Source organism: Dermacentor andersoni, chromosome 7, assembly GCF_023375885.2.
Source record: "Dermacentor andersoni chromosome 7, qqDerAnde1_hic_scaffold, whole genome shotgun sequence".
Lineage (NCBI taxonomy): Eukaryota > Metazoa > Arthropoda > Arachnida > Ixodida > Ixodidae > Dermacentor > Dermacentor andersoni.
The window spans coordinates 1,879,186-1,896,596 of NC_092820.1; the positions used below are offsets into that span (position 1 = coordinate 1,879,186).

General features: G+C 43.2%; 1 protein-coding gene across 1 annotated transcript; it reads left to right on the plus strand.

Moving 5' to 3' along the window:
- The first annotated feature begins 1,898 nt into the window (after nt 1-1,898).
- Nucleotides 1,899-14,296, plus strand: LOC126535708 (uncharacterized). Its single transcript, XM_055073266.2, has 10 exons — nt 1,899-2,205; nt 2,789-2,978; nt 3,049-3,258; nt 3,363-3,413; nt 4,639-4,734; nt 5,034-5,087; nt 5,785-5,987; nt 7,356-7,515; nt 8,895-9,023; nt 11,888-14,296. Exons 1-10 carry the CDS (start codon nt 2,143-2,145, stop codon nt 11,890-11,892), a joined length of 1,161 nt encoding a protein of 386 aa, XP_054929241.1. The 5' UTR covers nt 1,899-2,142; the 3' UTR covers nt 11,893-14,296.
- The last annotated feature ends 3,115 nt before the right edge of the window (nt 14,297-17,411 follow it).

Consider the following 17,411-nt stretch of genomic DNA (forward strand, 5'->3'; position numbering starts at 1 on the left):
GCACCACATGACAGCGGTGAACAGCTTAGAAAACTTAAATCGCTCAATCGCGGGATTTGAAGAGCATTGTTGCGAAGACCTCACGTCCGTAGACGCAGATGAAAGGAAACAGTGGGCAGAAGTCAATCTTGAGTCTGCTCACTTTGGTGCTTGCAGTAGTAGTGACAGTGATAGTGAAGAGCGCACAAGCGTACATGACGGACTGCAGGATTCCTTGCGTGAATGGGCAAACGAATATGGTATCAAAAGAAGGGCGTTAACAGCTTTGCTGAAGACGCTAAGGACACAGGGGGGACTTCATCAGTTACCGGAGGATGGTCGTACACTTATGCAGACCCCTCGAAAGAACCTGGATGATTTTCCCATTTGTGCTTTGGCGCCAGGAAAGTATTGTCATTTCGGACTTGCTGTGGGTCTTCAGCGTTCATTGTCTCATGTAGAAAAGCTGCCAGCTGTAATTCCACTCTCATTTAATGTAGATGGCCTCCCCTTGTCAAAGAGCTCCAAAATGCAACTGTGGCCCATACAGTGCTTACCCCGTGGTTGCGGCAATGTGCCCCCATTTGTTGTGGGTGCGTTTGCTGGACAGTCTAAGCCATCCTCGTCTAATGATTTCCTGAGGCCTTTTGTTCGAGAGCTGCAAACTTTGCTTGTGCAAGGTGTGAATATCAATGGCGACACTGTTCAGGTGACAGTTGGCTCGGTCATCTGTGATGCTCCAGCGCGAGCTTTCGTTACTATGACAAAAGGCCATGGAGGGTACAGTGGTTGCGCAAAGTGTACAGTCGAGGGATCTTACATCAATGGAAAAGTAGTATTTTGCGACATGGACTGTCCATTACGAACGGATGAGAGTTTCAGGGAGCAGCATGATGTTGAACATCACAAGGGAGAATCTGGCCTGTTGGACCTGCCCATTGACATTGTAAATGACCTCCCACTTGATTACATGCATCTTGCATTACTGGGTGTCATGCGGAAATTGCTCCAGTTGTGGATTTCTGGACCACTGCGGGTTCGTTTGGGACCTCTCGATAGGCACACATTCAATGAAAAGAGCAAGCTGCTAAATCCTCACATCCCTAGTGAATTTCCCCGTAGGCCACGCGGACTCGATGAGCTCGACCGCTGGAAGGCAGTCGAGTTCAGACTTTTTGTATTCTACACAGGCCCGTTGCTTCTCAAGTTCGGCCTTCGAGATGATCTATACCAGCACTTTTTGCTGCTCCATGCGTCATTATCTATACTTGCAAACAAGGAGCTGTGTCGTGAGCATGCTGGTTATGCCGATGAGCTCTTGAGATGCTTTGTTTCACATTTCCGCGAATTGTATGGTGACGAGCATGTTTCTTTCAACGTGCACAGCCTCATACATCTTGCTTCTGATGCTAAAATACATGGAGAGCTAGACTCCTTCAGTGCCTTCCCATTTGAGAACAACATGCAGGTGCTCAAGAGGCAGTTGCGCAAGCATGGAAAACCCTTGGAGCAGCTGCGCAACAGGATGGTAGAGAGCCAGTCTTGGACACGCAGACAGACATGGGATGAAATTCCTGTACATTTTAGCCGTCCTCACAGTCGAGGAGAACTGCTGCCGGAATGCTGCCCTCCTGAATATGAAAGGCTGTCATGGGATGCATATACAATTGCATTGTCTAAAAGAGACAACTGCTTTGCACAGGATGGCCATGTTGTTCTGGCAAAAAACATAGCCTATATCAGAGGGTCTAAGCAGCCATGCACAATTGGCCAAGAGTTTCTCATCAAGGAAGATTTCTATTCTTTACCCTTTGAGTCTTCCAGAATGGGCATTTAGGTTGTATCAGGGCTATCGGGCCTGAAGCCTTGGCCCCTGCACAACCTCCAAAAAATGGTGTAGCTGCCACTGAATGGAAAGTTTCTGGTTATTCCAGAGCTTCACACAATTTAAAGGCCTAGATTTAGCTAGCATTCGCGGAAACTTCAAATAATATCTGCAAATTTATAGAGGTTAGTCTAGTGCATTTTCATAATCCTGGAGTTTTTGCAGCCCTTAGTGGCTTACCTTACGTAACGTTTAGTTATTTGTGAAACATGCAGTGAAAAGGAGGGTAACAGTGAGCAATGAAAGAAATAAGCCTCAAATAATCCTGTAATTAACCCATGCACACTCACTGTAGGGCAGTTCACCGCACAGTCCTATTCTGCTCAACCATATTTCCACAGGTTAGTATTGGCAGAATGCTGCCATGTTATGCCTTTATTTTCAAGGTTATTTATTGGCTGTTTGTGACAAATGCCTGTCATATGTGGTTTGTGGTCTTGGGCCTGGTGGCTGATTAATGCTTGGCGCAGACAGCTGGTCTATAAGAGTAGCAAAATGAGTGCCAAGGGCAGGACACTTCGACAAAGTAGTAGGATGCCACTAGAAAATTCGCAGGCATAGGATGGAGAGCCAGATCATGTTGGGCAAGGATAATCGGATCTCATTGGGAATGGCCATTGACTGGCACTAAGATTAAATGGCTTGGTGACACATACCGCTCCCATCACAACTTGCTGCTGGGATAGTTGGTCCATAGGTGCAACGATCCATAATGTGGCTTATTACAGCCGACATTCAAACAAGCCAAAGGGCTTGAAATACTTGAACTTTAGTAAAACGGCTGTCCTTGGCTGCAGCCAACATTTAAAGAAGACGTCATTATGGTGAAGGCAAGTCCCTTGGGAAAATGCTTTTTCACTGGTTCCAGGCAGAGGCTTCCCTTGTTTCGCCACCATTGAATACTTCTGACGCTTCATTTTTCAGATGGCTTATGTGATCGCTGAGTTCGTTGAGGACAAACAGGTGGAGGTGGTGCCAGTGACCTGGGTGGAGGGTGACAAGTGTGCGTGGCCAGACAACCTCAAAGGCAACAGAGTGACATCCTTAGTAAAGAAATCTGTACCACCAGACACCTTCTGGAAGTGCTACAGCGTAGCAGTGAAAGGGGTATTTGGTATGTATCGTGTACATAAAAGCCTTTTTTGTTCTATACAAATCAGTTGAATGTGGAATTTTTGTTTTAGCAACATATGAACAAGCAAGGGCCAAACTTAATGACAGCCAGTATACATCAGACCTGGGCACAGGATCGGAAATGTCTCAAGGAAAAAGGACAAGGAGGCCACCAGCTCAGTGGTCTGACTCGGATGAGCCTGACACACCACCGCCACCCAAGAAGGCCAAGCAAAGCTCCAGCAAGCAAATTCCAGCTCCACCAAGCAACTTCCCACTAGGTGAATTCAAAATACTTGTTTCTGCTACTTATGGTATCCTGACACTTAGCAGTTAAAAAGTAAATTTAATATATTTCGCTTACTGGTGAGTTATTATTTCCCAGGCCTCTCTTCTGCTTCTTCAGTGCAGCAAGACAGCTGTGAAGAGTCTGAAGGTATGTGACTGACATTTTATAGATAGTGCCTCAATGGTAATACAGTGCAAATCTATTTTAGCTTGAGCTTCCTAATCCACAAAGAAAAAAGTGCTTCCCTATTGTGTAATATAAGCCATTAATTGAATTGTTCTTGTTGTCACCTGTGAGGGCTTCGACATATGGGCTGACAAATCAAGGAATGGTCATACGTTTCCTTGTTGATTTTGGTTTGTGTTTCATTTTGCATGGCAACGTAACGTCTACTTTTGGCATAAATTCAAACCTAAGCACTTGTGACAGCAGTGTATTATTTCATATCTAGGTTCACCCGCATTAAAGAACGTACACTTGTGGCTACTGTTTGCTCATAAACAGACTTGCAAGCCATTGTACATGACCCATCTATATAGCAATGTAAAGCAAGCGTTCTGGCCAGTTATTTCGTGTTTGAATTTCAGTTTATGCTGTTAGGGTGTTAAACTTCTGTTCAAGTGAGAAGTAGGCTCTTGGCAGCTATGTTGATAAACCAGCATGATTTAGTTTTGAATTGGATAATGGGTCATGTCATATAGTTAGCTGACTTGCTTCATTATTTATTATGTGTATTGAATGTTTTAATGCTAAAGCTTGAGGTTACCTTCTTACAATTCATTTGCAAACTGTCTTGATGTATTAGAGGAGCGATTTGCATAGCTATGTGCAGGTGTGAAATTACACAGACACATTAGTCTTTAGAATGTAAAAAAGAAACTGTTCTGGGCATGAGGTTGCAGGCTCAATTTTGAGCTGCAATATGATTTGGAGCGGGATGCATTAACACATGCATTGCGCATTGGGTGCACATTACAGGACCCTAGGTGGCCCAAGTTCAGAAAACATACTTCAGTGCCTTTGATAGATGGTATATAGCTTTGGGACATAAAACACCACGAAAAGAAAGAAATGAGCTTATAAAATTGAAATGTCCATGGTGTGTTGCAAGCAAATTGTGAACTCACTAAAACTTTACATCATGTCTGTAAAGTGAGCACAGAGAATGCAAGTCAATGCACTGATGAGTTGGTATGCCAACCTATGATATTGAATATGTAAACAAAATGCAGACTGCAACTGCAATCATTTGCTTAGCACTCTTGCATTTTGGAGCATCCTATGGCATGTCTACCATATATGTGTATCAATAACATGACATATGTTCGCTATAGCTATGCATTCACAGGTTCACTGCAATCACTCTCTGCAGATGTGAATGACATGCCGCAAGGTGGTGCAGGTGGCCCTAGTTCACACAGTGCAGATGGCTCCAGATCACACACTGCAGGTGGCTCTAGCTCACACAGTGAGTTTTGATAAATCTTGCTTTTGGGTTTTTTTTAGTGAAGGGCTATAATTTTTAATGTGGCAGTTCTGTCATATGTTTAACTTCATGTGTATGTAAGCCAAGAAAGTTTCTAAGGTGTATCTGTGGCTTGTTCCTAACTTCACAACTGGAATGCACTTTGCAGCTGCTAGCGACAACCTGGAGATGAGCAGTTCTGGTAGAATGTTAAATGGGCTGGGGTCCCACAATGTGACAGCCTTTGATATTAGTGCAAAGTACAAGCATGCATTAAATGCTCACTATTCTTTACTGTGCAGGTGACCAACGGACTTGTGTACCCTCAGGTTCCCCTGACGAACTTTCAAACAATAGTAAGCTTTCATTGTACTATAATACTTCACTACAAAATTTTTTAAAGTTGTGAACGTACTTTAACGTGTGATGGCATTACTTACATAAACTTTCAAATACGCAGTTTCTTTTTCACTGTGTGCCTAAACACCCATTGCATCAACACTGTTTTGTTGCATTGTGTCTTGCACTGAAGTTCGTGTAGTAGCGCATACGTGCAGTCACAAAAGCTTCAAAGGCAATGTGTGCGTGTTCAGACTGTTGTAAAGAGGCTATTTATTGAGACCCCTGTTTCAAATCTATGTTGTTCCATGGCCTCAAGCCATTCCAAGGAAGGGTGCATCTGTCTCATTAGGTTCAATGTAGCAGGCATGGTGCAAAGCATTATGAATTCGTTATATGTTGCAACTTGATTGTGCCTTATTTTGTATTGCTGATGTGTGAGAAGTTGCCAGTTTCTGGAACAATGCAATGTTCTTTGTTTCAGAATAAATTGCTAGCAGTTAGAAAATTGTCTGATATTTTAGTAGCACATCAAAATGTTTTTATGAAAGGACATTTCTTTACCTAAAGTGTACTAATCAAAGACACTCTTACATTCCAACATACCTTGCAAAAATAATTGCCTGTAATCTGTGATGAGAAAAAAAATGGCCTATGAAATGCCTACCTGGTTTGGTTCCTGACTGCCACATTTCCTTCCTTTTGTGTTTGAAGGCTTCAAGAAGCATGTGCTCAGACTGCTCAACATCGTGCGTTTTACGCAACAACACCATGGGGATTTGCTTGAAAAGTTGTGCAACATGTATGTAAAGCAGCCTCTTGGTGGAACTGATCCACTCATCGAGTGCCCCTTCCGCAGCTTGGAAGATTTTATGGCTTTTGATGAAAGCCTGGACAAAGAGAAGACTGCGAGTTTGGTACGTAGTTTTCCTGAATTTAGCATAGACAATAGAGAGCATTTGAATGCAAAAAAAAAAATATTCAGTGGTGTACGCCCCTGTTGCTTGTAGTTACAACTGCATGCTGTTGCATGAAACAGGTCAGTGCATATGAGGTTAGCGTAGCTGTACAGAAATAATCTTGCGAACATAACTTGCACAGGGACAATGCACGCTGCAGTTGCTGAATGTATGCTTAAGAATGAGATTTCTGTGTCTGTACTGAAAACCATTTGCAGTTACGACTGATGTATGCTGAATGACTTAAAGTATGCACGACAGTATGCGCCAACATAAACCCTACTTGAGATAAGCCCAATGCACAGAATACTTACTGGCAAGGTTGCATTTTACAAACATCTTCCAGCAACTTCTGAGCTTAGATACACTGAATTCATAATTATGAGCTATTGCTTTGTTGGAATGCTAAAATTTCTACCAACAAAGGAAGAACATCTCTACATATCTGAAATTAAAATCTGTCACACCCCTCCATTACAGCGCTGGTATTCATTGCACTATTCTACCATCTACTCTGTAAAGCTTATGTCTTGGAACACAGCCACACAGTGAACTGATCACAGGTGGTCTGATTGACCTTATCCAGGTGGTTTCAAAGGGGAAGAAGTGCAAAAACATTCATGTACCTTATGCTAGGTGCACATTAAAGGACCCCAGATGGTCAAAATTAACCTGGAGTCCCCCACTACGGTGTGCCATATAATCATCGTGGTTTTGGCACATAACACTCCAGAATTTAGTTATTTTTTACCCCTGTGGCTTTAGAGTTGCATCTTCCAATTGTCAATTTTTCTTGAAAAATTGCCTGGGGAATATGCAGACCTTAAGCCCTGACATGTCACTTAGCTGCATCAACTGTGTCATCCTACCTATGGCATGGTATTGTTGATTAGGTGTGAGCTGATGCATATGCATAATGGTCTGCATAGAAATGTGGCTACATTAGTGGAAAGTAGCAAACAGGAAGCCGCTGACCAGTCTCTGCCACTGTGGCAGTTGTGTAATAGCCTGATTGTGCAGTGGAATGGTTTCAGCAGCTATTCTTGGCAGAGTGCAAAGAAGACACACCTAGTCTTCTGCACCACAAGGCTATGTTAATGAATACGTAACTTCTTATAGGTCTCTTTGCTTGGAGTTGCTGTATGCTGAAGAAAATAACACTAAGACTTGCTGTTTCTATGGCATGAGAGTGCTGCATGACAGCTTCTTTTGTGAACATGTTTGCCAACGATGCCATGCAGCAGGCGTTTTCCAACTGGCATAGCCATACATTTAGTTTTCATTTTCTGTGATCGCACACATTTACTCGAAATCTGTTTTTTGCAGGTTCGCGAGTTCAGAGACCTTGGAGGGAGAAATGCCAGTGCAGCTACAAAGCGTATTCTTGCATACACCCTTCATGATGACCTGGCCACACTTTTTTCGTGGGTTGGCCGAAAGGGGAAACTTAGTTTCTCTAGTCTGAAGACTACAGCTGCAATTATTGGTGAGTTGAAACTTCTCTTTATATCTTTTAATGAGTACGAGCACTAGGATGAACTTAATTTATGCTTTCGATAGACAGCTATTAAGCCTTTTATTACACAGTGGTTTAGTGCAAACAGTTCAATATTGTACACACCAAGCGCAGTGTGGCTTTGGGTCATCTACAGCATCACTGCTGCTGCACCAGGTCCTCGTATATCGCTGGCTACTGGGAAGCGATTCATATGAGTGGACACGATGTTAGCGAAGGCTGGTGGTGTTGAGCAATCACCTTTGCTGCCACACAAGTCCTTTTATTCCAGTGCACTGAGCTATTGTAATGATAGCTTTTGGGTGTGTTGTCGATCACCTGGTGGTGGCTGATGAAAATAATAGTGTCTAGCATGAGGTATATTAGTAAGGATTAGTTGCATTCTCCTCTCTATTTTGCTACCTGGTGTATAGTTGTCAGTTAGTCTAAAAGATATCACCAGCGTTGCTTGTTGGGATTTCATTAGAGCTTTTCAAGTTCCATTTCTTACACAGTGAAGTCTGCCTTTTATGTGTTTTGTTCTTTTTATGCATTTTTCTTAAAGGGAAGCTTTCGCTCGGGTGCTGCTATCTAACCACATGGAAAAGCAGAAATCATTTTTCTCGCAGTCACTGCAATGAAATTCATGAAGTTACTTTTAAAGGAAAAAGTTAAAATCTAGTGACTGTAGCAAACAGATTTTTATTCATGGCGTCAAATATTTTACAAGATTCCTAAATTTTACAAAATTTGAACTAAACTGTGAAGTTCATAACTGTATCTCAGTAATTCATTTTATTGCAATTCTGTAAGCTGGACCTAACAGTACGCCTAAATCAGACAAAATTGATACATTTCACATCGATCTCAAATATACTACCTATTAGTGAATAGGACATTTCCAAAACCCGTGTAGACGTTCTAACAATTTCATGTAAGCTGCAGCAAATTTCTCCCTCAACTTTGTCTGCTTTAGGTGATCTATATAAAATAAAATTTACTGAAATGCGATATGTCTGATGCAGAGTTATATATTTGTAAAGCTTTTTTTAAATCCTTGTAAAAAATTACACCCTAAATCAAAATTTTGCTTCCAGCAGTGACTAGACCTTAATTTTCTCTCGCAAATTCAATAAATCCCATACAAAACAGTCTAGGTGCTGCTTCATAGGTGCTTCTTCACAGCATTAGAGTTGGGCCCGAGCTATAGCTTCGTATGTACAGTTGTGCATAAAGGACACGGACACACAAAAAAAAAAAACAATCGGACGTACAAGGCGCATACGATACCTTAGTGAAGTAAAGCTTCATCTTAACATTCCAAGGTATATTTGCTATTCTCACCATTAGTGGGAACTTGCTTATTTCAGTTGCTGCAAGACGGATGACAGAAGGCAGCACTAACGATATTGAAGACACCATCAAATCGTGGCTAAGGCATGCTCCAGAAAGGGCCGGCAGCCATAAGAAGCCAAGCGCTGAGGTCTGCCTGCCTCAAGGTATGTTTTTACCCCACCGATTTTCAGCAGCTTGAGAGGCGGTGCCGCTTGTTGATTTCTTTAATCGCAGAATGTACCCTTTACTATCCGAATACTCACTTGATAACATTCCTTTGAGAAGAGCGAGTTGTAAGCGCGACTAAAAAATATTGGTTGACTTCCGGCTAACTTTCGAAGAACATGCTTCAAGCATCGTTAATGCATTCTACGGAAAGTTAGGCCTTATATCAAAGATGACCGTACTTATATAATGATCGCACTTTTTTGTCAAAAAAATTTATGCAAATTCAGGGGTGCAATTCAGGTTAAATTTCCCACGAAAAGAATTCTATCCCGCATTTGCTGTGGGATGACAAGCAGGCAGCTGCTGCTGTCAGTGCGGGACACCAAAACAAAAATGGTGGCCGGCAGAGCAAGCTGGACGCGATTATTTTTCTTCTTGTGAGTACATTAACGTGCATTGAAACAGTTTCTTCCGTATCAGTAATGAATAATATCGTTAATATCGGCAAGTTTGCGACAGTAGCGTAGCCATGTCCAATTTGAGAGGACAGAAACAGAGAGGGGCACGCTTAGCTGCCAGTGACATAGAAACACATGGCGGGCACGCTGTGGAAACTGCGGCATTTGTCTTCACTGCTATCCTAGTACGGCACGTTTCCGCTAAGGGTGGGCGAATATCTTAGCTGCGTTACGAGCGTCGGCGTATTAATAGGGTACACTTCTAACGTATCAGTGCAAACGTGACCACTATCGTTGCCACTCGCGATTTGTTGCGTGCCTACGAGTGCATACGAGAAGAATCGAAAGGCGCCCTTTGTGTTGTTGTTGACCAAAACCATTATAAAGCCTACAAATAATAAAGCCGAGACAAGTTTGGTTGTAGCTTTTTTTTTTGATGGAAGTGTGGAAAGTGATGAAAGGAATGAAATGAGGCATCTGTTAAGAAAGAGAAAGTTGGGTGTGTGCAGATCACTTGGTATGTCTTCAAGAGTTGTTCACATAGCATTCGACAGATGGTAAGCGCAATCATCGTTAGCTAGACTTGGCACACAACATATCGCTGTGACAAGTTCAGGGTGCGATCATTACAGGGGAAAGCAAAAAAAATCAAATTTTGACAACAAAATTCAGGGGTGCGATCATTATGCGAGTAAATAGAGTAAAGAGTTTACGAATGTGAGCTGTGTTATTCTCTCGTATTCTTTGTTTGTCCGCTCGAAGCTAAAGTTTAGTTCTGTTGTATGGAACTGTATTAATTTGACTGACTAATGTTGCAAAAACTGGATGTGTTCAGTGATGTTTCATTTGTGTCCTGTACAATCCATTTCTTGGACGCCGTGTATCTTATGCCTACGAGTGTGTACTGCGCATGTATAATATTAGACCCCCACAAATAAGGCGGAAATACCGTGATTACTTATTCTTGTATAAACTAATTCGCAAACACTTCTTCTGTCCGCAGTTACTGTGAGCTGTAACGTTATGCATGCCTGGCCCTAAATTGCTTAATCCTAGCATTTTATATGTGAATTCCTCTTGCACCTCTAACGCTATAACAATCTCTTGTAACACAACAAAGTACCTTGCATCGTGATCTTGATATATTAGCTCTACTATTTGCTCATTATCTGGCTCGTGTATTTGATTAATTCAATTTTTTGTTGCACTTTGTACCGCTGTTGTTTGAGATGTTTTGTTTTTTGGTTTTGTGTTCTTTGTGTAACAGAAATGCAACAATATTAAGGCATAATAGCTGTTCTTGGGCACTTTTAGAAAAAAACTTAAAAAATGAAATAAGTAAATTAAATTATCACTTAGCAACATGAATTCACATCATAATAGTGGCCACAGTGGCTTTCCACTAGAAATGGACATGGGTTTCTCCAGCTGAGTTGCATGGCTCAGTTGGAACTGTTTATAGCTTAGCTCAAGCTTCTGCATTGTGATCAAGACTGATATTTTAAAGCAGCCTAAATGTAGGCCAGTATGACTACACTGCTAGTAGTTAGCTGGTTTTCTGAATTAAAAATTTACTGTTGCCTGTACTTCATTTATGTATGTGTACATAGTTCAGTCTCTGCTTTTAGAGGAGCCTTCCATGAATGTAGCTGGCATAAAAGACAGCTCTAGTTCAGCATGCATCAGCTGTGATTTTAGGTTAGAAGTGATAAATGGTGTATTAAAGTCAAGCCTGTGCATTTTTTGCATTAAGAATGAAAAGAAAAAGACCTAATAGTTGCGTATTACCTAGGATCATGCTGCAGTCATACTCGTAGCACATAAGCCTAACTTGCTGTGTGGGTGGGACGAACACTCGCAGCACTAACAGGTTTATCAAAAAGGGATTGGGAGAGGCATTATGTTGACCATACTTCTTAAGTATGCCCTTGCCAACTGCTATCCCAAGTGTACATGAATACAGCAGCTTAGATGATGCACCACAGAGGTTTGGCATGCAGGTTTGATCTCTATAAATATGGGTACCACTTCTGCTGTATAAACAGGAAGCTCTCCCATGAGTAACAATCTTCATAGCACAGGTGTACCTGAATGAAGTGAATGTAGGGACGTACACTAGATTAGAACAGAGTGGGAGACCAGTGAGATGCATTATAATGCTGTATGCATGCACGTTTCCTATGAGTGCCACTGCATTTTTGCATCTGATTTGAGTGCAAAAGTGCCCTTTGAAAGCTAAAACCAGCTGTCTACAGCATGGCTGGCCCCTTCAGGTCACCACTCATATGAGCAGGATGTTGATTTTGCAATGGCTTGATCATTATCCACAAAGCAGGCTTGTACTCGTTTGTTTCCCCAAACCTCACATTTTTTTATCATTCTGCTCTTTTACTTTCATGCAGAATAAGTGGAGGCCATTCCATTGTAAAGCACTGCAGCTATGACCTGAAGACTGCACAGGCATCGGAGGCTGCTTGGTTGTGGGCGTGTGCATCTGGTGGAACATTGGGGATCTGCTGGGCTACGCCAAGGCATGTTTCGTGGACTAGAGGCAGCTACTCAGGGATCTTTTTTTTTAACTTTGCACAGTGCATTTGCAGAATTTTTTTTTCATGCATTGGAAGGATTCTGCCTGTCATCTGCATTGTCAAATCACTTGCAAAGTCATGCTCTTGCTAGGCTCCATCAATATGGTTTTATGCAGAATTTGTGTGCGAGAACTTTTTATTGTTCTTGTTTTTTAATGTCATGGCAGTCTTCTGTGTTGGTGAAATTGCTACCATTGCAAAGCCATGGTTTTCTGAAATGCTGTTATTCTGCTACTGTACAAAACTTGCGTGCGAAATACTTACATTAGACGCAAGATCTTTTTTACCTCAGTATTTCAGAGTATTTCTGTCTGTTCTGTATGTGCATCTACATGTCCACCCATTGTTAGCATAAACACACCAGTGCATGGTTCGTGCACAATGCAGTGCACAAGCGGCAAAAACCACATGCATGTGTGAAACGCTAAGGCAGTGTATTCCGTGGGATCGTTGCCCAGGTTTCTCTGCACAGAAGCGGTTGGCTTGCCAGGAATAAATTTGACTGTTTTGCAGTCTTGCTCATCTGCCTGAGACCTATGCTCGCAAGGAGGATCCTGAATCCTTTGCTTGTATCTGTAGGCCACCGTCGTAAGTGTCACATTCACTGTTGCATAAATGCCACGCTTACTGTAGCCCTGCTGTGAAGTGTCCACAATCTGTCATCTTTGCATGGCTGTGAGAATCCCAGCCATTTCCTGTTTCTGAGCGCAAGGAATGAAAAGACTGCGACGCATGCCTTAGTGGCAATTTAGAGGAACCCTCAAAAGACCAAATAAATATGTTAGCTTTTTTATCCTGCAATTGCAGCTTGGACTGACCCCGACATATACGGGCATCACTGAAGCATGCTGTGCATAAGTATAGCAAACAAGCTGCTCCTGTTGCATTATGCTAGTGTCGTGTTCTGCCGTGCTCTATCTGTGAAATGAACACATACTGGCCTATTGTGTGATAACGTCACTGTGGTGTACTACTGTGGAAACACATGCTGGTGTGTTCATGCTACCAGTGGGCTAACCCTTGGACCTTACTGGAAATAGTAAAGGCCAACCACTCATTGCAAAAAATGCTGGACAGGCCTTTCCCTCTTGTCTTTTTGTGTGCTTGATGGGCTGAGAATCGCCTCCATTGCAAAGACATGCTTTTGTAAGATGCTATTATTTTTCCTTTGTCCAAAGCACTTTTTGTCACTGGATCTTGAGGGTTTTTCTAACCTCTGCCTTTATTATGCATGTTGCTGCCTCTGCAAAGCTACCCCTTCGTGAGACCAATATTGTGCCTGTGTAAAATAACTTGTGAGAGCTTTTTACTTTATATAATTTTTATGTCATGGAAGATTCCTTTTATATTGCTGCTGCTGTAAAGCCATACTTGTGGGACTATTGTTGCGCATATGTATAGACTTTTGTGCAAGATACTTTTAGCAAGACAAAATTTTTTTTTAATGTTTTGGTCATCTGTGTCCTATACTGTGAGCATCTTGCTTATAAAAGCAAGGATGCGCTTTATTGAAGTGCTCTTAGTGTGTTTTAGTACAGAACTTTTGTGCAAGATACTTTTATGATATATTTTGTATTATGGGAGGATTCTAGTCACTTTCGTGCATATGTAAGTTGCTTCCAGTGAAGTGTCATTGTTCTTTGTACAAAAGAACTTTTCTGTGAAGTCTGATGGGTACGTCTACAGTTTTACAAGGTAGAAGTGCTACCACAGCCTATATGCAAGTTTAACATCTAGTCATTGAGCCAATGAAACAGCCAGTTTGTTTTTGCATCATGTGCATTGCTGTTGTTGCGAAGATGCCATTATGTGCTTTTTTGCAAGAAAATGTGTGCATAGTCATTGTGCCAGATATTTCTTGTTCTCTTGTACTGTTTGTTTAGTTATATTTTTGATATCACAGTTCAGGTACCAATGCAGTCAGTTTATTCTAGTCTTTTTCCTTTATAAAGTGTATGTACATCACTGCATTAAGTTGACAATTAGAATTTTTCTGTGTTAAGGTCACTTCAAGAAAAATCTTTAGTTCTCTTCTGTGCCCCTGTACTGATCTTGTCAATGTTAACATATACTCCTGCTGGCATCTTTTGTGATTTTCAATTTCTTGTGGGTCCTTATGGGCATTTCTTTAATGTGTTCAGGCACAGGTTATGTTTTGCTGTGCCAAGCACACAGGCATGTTCTTACAGTATGCTTTTTAAATAAAGATCCAATGTTTCTGCAGTTTATGCGCAAGTCTATGCCTCAGTTAGGCCATCCTAAAAAGCTGAGCAAGTTTCATTAAAAGGCTTATTACATCATTTGATTTCACATTCATGCAGCTTAATATCTACAACTTTGATGACTATTGGAGTTGATACATAATGCATATTCTGGCTTATTCTGTGCATTTGGAAGCTGCACATATACATTTCTGATGCCTGTGTACCAATGGAACTTACATTAAATATGTTGAATGTGCCAGTTTGCAACGTGTGCTTCTGCCGTGGATGTTGTGTCCACGTACATTTTCACCTTTGCAACCTGCACCAGTAAGATGGTCCCAGTTCCTTTAGCGGCACTTAATTATTTGTGGATGCAATTTTCACAGTAAAGGAAGTGCAGCATATCCCTGTAACTGGTACATTGGTTCTTGGGTATAGACAGCTTCTAAAGCATTGAAAAAGCCGCAGTACCAGCAAGGTGACACCCCAACAAAACCGAACAATGAATAAATCCCGGATTTATCATGGATGTCCTCTGTACATCTCGTGGACGTTTCTGTAATAAATATCCGCATTTAAAATCCCACAAATGTCCCTGGGATGTCCATGTCCAGATTGTTTTATCCAGCGGACATTGTTCGGATATATAGTTTTAAAAACGTCCATTTTTAAGGTCCGACGGATGTCCGAATGTCCGATAAGGGCATACACGGGATGTCCGATTGAACGCCTTTTTTTTGCACGGGACGGTCCCTCAGATATCCGCCGTATGTCATCTGGATTTCTGGGGATATCCGGTGGATGTCCGAACGTCCGGCGCTAAACGTCCATCGGATGTACTGTGGATTATTTGTGGTCCATTGGGGTATTCCGATTCTAGAAGTGCACCTGCCCACCGGGTTAATAAGGTGTCCTCCGGCGGTTCGAATTTGCGGTCCTCTCCAAGGTGTCAGCACTTTTTTCAGTCTTCTGGCAAGTACTTTACTCATAACGGAGTGGTCTGCGCCTGTGTCTACTAAAGCAGTAATTTCACAGCCGTCTATAAACACACATAAATCTGAAGCAACGTCACTTTTTTCGCAACTGCTCTCGCATCCGTCGTTCAGCGCTGGAAGCTCTGTTCTTGTGTCGACAGCGGCCTCACCTCCACAGGTCGCCGGTATTAGTTTTCCCGACGTGGGCTTTGGGGGCGTCGCCTTGGGGAGCTTGAGGATGGACGCGGGCTCGGTGATCGATACCTCAGCGGCACTGTTGACCGAGGTTGATGTTGCTCTGAAGTCTGCGGGCTTTGGCGTGTTGACAAATACTCCTGGATCTCGAAAGGGCGTTCACCGTTTCTTGGGCAAGGAGCGTTTACGGAAAACCCCCGAAGTCCCGCTCTGCGGTATTCGCACATACTATAGAGATGACCAGCTTCGCCGCAGTGGGATTCTATCAGGAGTGCGCCATATGTCAGCCTTCCGGAATCTCGTCTCCGGCGGAGACGGCAAGAACCGAGGTTCGGGTACATGCGCAGTTGCCGCGACGAAAGTACGTCCTGGAGATCCTCTGAGTACCTCGGCGTACGATACCGTCGGCCGTACCGGTGACGACGCTTGGGGCTGTGCTGGCGGGTGCTGTTCGCGGACTGCTTGTCTCACTTCTTCGCGAACCACTTCTGCTAACGAAGAGACCGCTGTGGGGCCGTTGTTCAGCTGTTGCCTCTGGAGCTCTTCTCGAACCACAGATCTTATGAGTTCTCGTAAGACCTCGACGCTGTTCCCGAACATTGCCGTCATCGTATCCACAGAGGCGACGTTCATATCGCGGTTGTAGAGTCTCGCACGCTGTTGAAGAGTCCTTTCCATAGTTGTCGCCTCGGAGCGGAATTCGGCGACGGTGCGTGGAGGGCTGCGAACCAAACCGGCAAAAAGCTCCTGCTTCACACGGCGCATCAGATGCCGAAGCTTCTTGTCCTCGCTCATGCTCGGATAGGCCCGGCGGAATAAGCGGGACATATCTTCGATATACATTGCCACGCTTTCGTTGTTTCGTTGCCTTCTTGCTTGCAAAGCGGCTTCAGCTTTTTCCCGGCGGTCTGTGCTCGGATACGTGGCCAACAGCTCCCGTCGGAAGTCATCCCATGACCGGAGGACAGCTTCATGGTTTTCAAACCACGTCCGCGCACAGCCTTGCAACGCGAAGTAAACGATGCGGAGCTTCCGGTTTTCGTCCCATCCACTGTAGTCAGCGACGCGCTCGAAGCCTTCCAACCAGTCGTCGGCGTCTTCGAAGGTATCGCCGTGAAAAGGCTAGGGCGTTCGCGGCTGATCAACGACGATGCCGGTTGAGGCTGTCTGGGATGTCATTTCAGGATTGTCTGCTGCTGGTATTATAGTTTGCTCCGGCAAAAGAGGAAACTCTGGCGGCTCACCACGTAGGCGACGACTCGTGCACTGGTGGACCGGCGCGAACTCGTTGTGTCTGAGATGGCGTGGTTGCGGGCTGCTTTCTCCAACTCGAATTGGGCTGGAAATCATTACCCCGCACTTCCACCAGAATTGTAACGAACAATTAAGGGAGTCCAGACACAACTATTTATTGTGGGCTAACTTGTGCCCTGGGGGTAAATAAAAAGAACTGCCGCGTTCGGCACAGGAGATCAAGAATGCCTTGTTGTTGTTGTTGTTGTTGTTGTTGTGGCCTGCGATGCGTGTGGCTCCTACCCACGATGGGGGATTGGCCAAGAGATGGGTGGATTATTCGAAATTATTATGGAGCATAAATTTCCTAATAGCTATTGAAATAGCATTGAATAGCGCAGAATTACCTGTTAAATAAAATCAGGAAGGTAATATTGAATGGGTAATAATTAACTTAAAAGTAAAAACAAAAATAAAAGAATTTAGCAGGGCATTCGTTTAGATTCCATAAGGAATGTTCGGACAGCGAAGCATGCATCCGTGTGGCTGAATCACAAAGTGGACGCTCCGAACGAAAGTATTGCAGGTTCTGTCAAGTCCAGGCCCATTCTTCGAAAAGGTATTTCCAACCATCTTTTTCTAACCGCAGTAAAGCGGCGACAAGATAGAAGAAAGTGGTGTATCGTCTCTTCCTCATTACAAAAAGAACAGAGGGGGGAGGGAACCAAACCG

Coding starts and splice junctions, on each gene's coding strand:
- LOC126535708 (XM_055073266.2), top strand. CDS start 2,143: ATGCACACTCACTGTAGGGCAGTTCACCGCACAGTCCTATTCTGCTCA. Junction 5,088..5,784: donor TGACGAACTTTCAAACAATA/GTAAGCTTTCAT, acceptor TTGTGTTTGAAG/GCTTCAAGAAGCATGTGCTC. Junction 5,988..7,355: donor AAGAGAAGACTGCGAGTTTG/GTACGTAGTTTT, acceptor TGTTTTTTGCAG/GTTCGCGAGTTCAGAGACCT.